Consider the following 3573-nt stretch of genomic DNA (forward strand, 5'->3'; position numbering starts at 1 on the left):
GTGCAGAGGCAGCCAGTTAGCCCGCCGCCCGTCTATCTGTCCCCAGAGCCATGGAGAGAGCCAGTCTGATCCAGAAGGCCAAGTTGGCAGAGCAGGCCGAACGCTATGAGGACATGGCAGCCTTCATGAAGGGCACTGTGGAAAAGGGTGAGGAGCTTTCCTGTGAAGAGCGGAACCTGCTCTCAGTGGCCTACAAGAACGTGGTGGGTGGCCAGAGGGCTGCCTGGAGGGTCCTGTCCACCATTGAGCAGAAGAGCAATGAGGAAGGTTCAGAAGAGAAAGGCCCTGAGGTGCGAGAGTACCGAGAGAAGGTGGAGACTGAGCTCCGGGGCGTGTGTGACACTGTGCTGGGCCTGCTGGACAGGTACCTCATCAAGGAGGCTGGGGACGCCGAGAGCCGGGTTTTCTACCTGAAGATGAAGGGTGACTACTACCGCTACCTGGCTGAGGTGGCCACCGGGGACGACAAGAAGCGCATCATTGACTCAGCCCGGGCAGCCTACCAGGAGGCCATGGACATCAGCAAGAAGGAGATGCCACCTACCAATCCCATCCGCCTGGGCCTGGCCCTGAACTTTTCTGTCTTTCACTATGAGATTGCCAATAGCCCAGAGGAGGCCATCTCGCTGGCCAAGACCACTTTTGATGAGGCCATGGCTGACCTGCACACCCTCAGCGAGGACTCCTACAAAGACAGCACCCTTATCATGCAGCTGCTGCGAGACAACCTGACACTGTGGACAGCTGACAACGCCGGGGAAGAGGGGGGCGAGGCTCCAGAGGAGACCCAGAGCTGAGCAGAGTCACCACCTGCCCTGTCCTGCCCTGCCCTGCCCGTTCCAGTCACCCACCTCGCGGAGAGGACTAGTGTGGGGTGGGAGGCCCCACCCAGGGCCCCACCCTTCTCCCCAAGGCTCTATGGAGAGGACTTGCAGAGCTGAGGCCACCTAGGACCGGGGTCCTACACTTCATGCAGATGTCTAGTGCTCCTAACCCCTGATCATCCCACTCATCCCAGCTCTCCGCACCCCCTTCTTCCCAACCACTTCTTACCCCACTCCTTGCCTCCTTGCCCTGCAGCCTTTGGATCTTAGGAAATGAGGTGTGTCCCACCCTGGTGGCTGAGAACTGGACCGTGCAGCAGAGGCTGGACATGGGTGTGTGTGTATGGGGGGGAGTATGTGAGAGTGAGAGCAGGACGGAGAGCGAAAGCATGTCTGCTGGATGCGATCATGTTTCCTCTCAATAAAGTTCCTCTGTGACACTCCTCTTGTCTTTTCCAGTTATTGGTCATGGGCTGGGAGTGGGATTGGAGTATAATTTAGAGACCTGGCTTTGAACCTCTTAGTTAGGGCCCTGGCCTCCCCAGTGTTGGCTCCGCGACCAGCAGGCAAGACTGCACTTCTGCCCTGACTCCAAGGTGAGAGGTGGGGTCCAGTCCTCTCCATCAGGGCGGCTCCAATCAAACTGGGCCAACCCGGGACGGTCAGGAGAACGCAAAGGTGGCCCTGGAGAGGTGAGTGGGGCCGCAGTGTGGGAGGCTGAACTGCTCGATGGGGTGGGGCAGGACACATTAGTCTCAGGCCTGAGGCTGAGGGCAGCGCCACTGGGACGCGCTGTGGTGAGCGGCACTGAGCACCCCAGGTTTTAAAGTGAGGAAGTCTCATCAAGTGCTCAGATCCCAGCGGAGGGGAGAATGACCCAAGACAAGGGTATAGCGCCACCATTAAAAGCTCAGATTTGAGGAGAGAGGAACGTCCCCCAGAGTTCAGAGGTGGGGTAAAAAGGAAACGGACTGAAGGGAGAAGAGCGAGATAGGTGTAAAGGGCCACGGGGTGCCTGAGGAGTCGAGCCCACCGCCTCCGCTCATAGCCGCCAGCAACACGCCGAGACCTGCGACCGGCCGCATCCGTCCCGCCTTTACAGCCGAGGACTGGAGGCGGTGCCCGAGGCAGATCCCGCCCAGTCACAGGAGGGAGTTGCCCCCCCGGGTGCCGCCCCCCGGTCCCGATTGGCCAGTGGAACAGTGAGCAGCGGACTGCGCGCAACGACTCTTCCGGTTGTCAGCCTGGCTCGATCGACTCCGCGACTAGGTAGTGAGGACGCTCCCGCCACTCCACCCACCCTCAGTGCGGAGGGGCGGCCCTTCCCTAGTTTCACTCGGACAAGTTGCTGCCAGCCCAGCCCAAGAGAGCTCGACTTCCTCAGAGCAGCAGGACGGGGAGAGGCTGTTAGTAAAATGCAGCCCCCAGTCTCTGAGTCGTCAACTCACCTGGCTGATCCCAGGCCGCGCCAGGTGGCAGGGTCGTTTGGGAAAGGCCACTGAAATGCCCCCACCACTCTCCAGGGTCCAGGCAGCCCTGGGCTGGTCGCCAAGAGACTTGGATTGTGTTCCTGACTGGCTGTGCGCCCAAAGAAAAGCCATTATACCTCCCTGGGCCTCAGTTTCCTCTCTGTATAAGAGGCTGGGACTAAAGGCTCTATCACAGCAAGGGTCCTGGATTCAAGGTGCCTGGGTTTGACTCCCACCCTGCCTTACCTTTGTGTCCTCATTTGTAAGGAGGGGGATTACAAAACAACCTTCCAGAGTAGCTTCCTCCCAGTGAAGTTTGAGAAAAGAAATGCGGGTAAAAGTAGCTCACAGTACCTGCTCAACAAATGTCAGCTATTAATTATTCCTTTCTGCATCAGCAGGTCTAGGATTTCACCAGCATTTCTATGCCCAAAGCAGAATGATGAGCCAGGTCGGCCCTGAGGAGCAGCAACCTTACTTCCAGGCTGACTGCACAGTCCTGGGCCACCAGAGAATGCTGGCCTCACCTCAGCTGGTCACTCCTCCACCTGGCAAGGTTGAGGGAACTCAGTCTAGCCTCTTCAGGGTCCCCAGAGTCCAAGTTTGGCCACACTCATGGGACTCGAAACTGAAGGGCTCTTGTCAGAGCTCCTAATTCTCTGGCAAGGCCAGTGATGCTTTCTGGGTCCCCTGTTCTCGCCCTTCCTTTCCTGGAGGTGTGTCAGGTTTCAGGGGTCCAAACAGAGACTTGGGTAGGGTAAGTGACTCCTTTCAGCTCTGGAGGTGACCTGGTTTCTCTTACCCAACAGGTCTGGTGACTTTCTCTTAGAAGGATAGGTCCTGGGAAAGGAGCTTTTTCTTCTTTTTTATCAGCCTCTGACTTTTGTCTGTTGGCTCTGACCACTCACAATTGCCCCATATGAGAAGAAATGAGTTACTCTAGGTAATGTGTTGGTGCTGATGGATTTTATTTTTTTATTTGTTTTTGACACAGAGTCTGACTCCATTGCCCAGGCTAGAGTGCCATGGAGTCAGCTTAGCTCATAGCAACCTCAGTTCTGGGTTCAAGTGATCCTCCTGCCCTCCCTTCCAGGCACCCTCCACAACACTTGTCTAATTTTATTTTATTTTATTTATTTATTTTTTTTTTTGAGGCAGAGCCTCAATCTGTCCCTCTGGGTAGAGTGTTGTGGCATCACAGCTCACAGCAACCTCCAACTCCTGGGCTCAAGGGAGTCTCCTGCCTCTGCCTCCTAAGTAGCTGGGACCACAGGTGTCTG

The 3573-nt window shown here is 56.6% G+C and overlaps 1 protein-coding gene across 1 annotated transcript; it reads left to right on the plus strand.

Annotated features, from left to right (window-relative positions):
- SFN (stratifin) lies at nucleotides 1–797 on the plus strand. The gene has a single exon (XM_003799805.2). It carries the CDS (start codon nucleotides 51–53, stop codon nucleotides 795–797), a length of 747 nt encoding a protein of 248 aa, XP_003799853.1. The 5' UTR covers nucleotides 1–50.
- Nucleotides 798–3573: the final 2776 nt, after the last annotated feature.

Source organism: Otolemur garnettii, unplaced genomic scaffold (assembly GCF_000181295.1).
Source record: "Otolemur garnettii isolate 467f Iridium unplaced genomic scaffold, OtoGar3 scaffold00156, whole genome shotgun sequence".
In the NCBI taxonomy this organism is placed as follows: domain Eukaryota; kingdom Metazoa; phylum Chordata; class Mammalia; order Primates; family Galagidae; genus Otolemur; species Otolemur garnettii.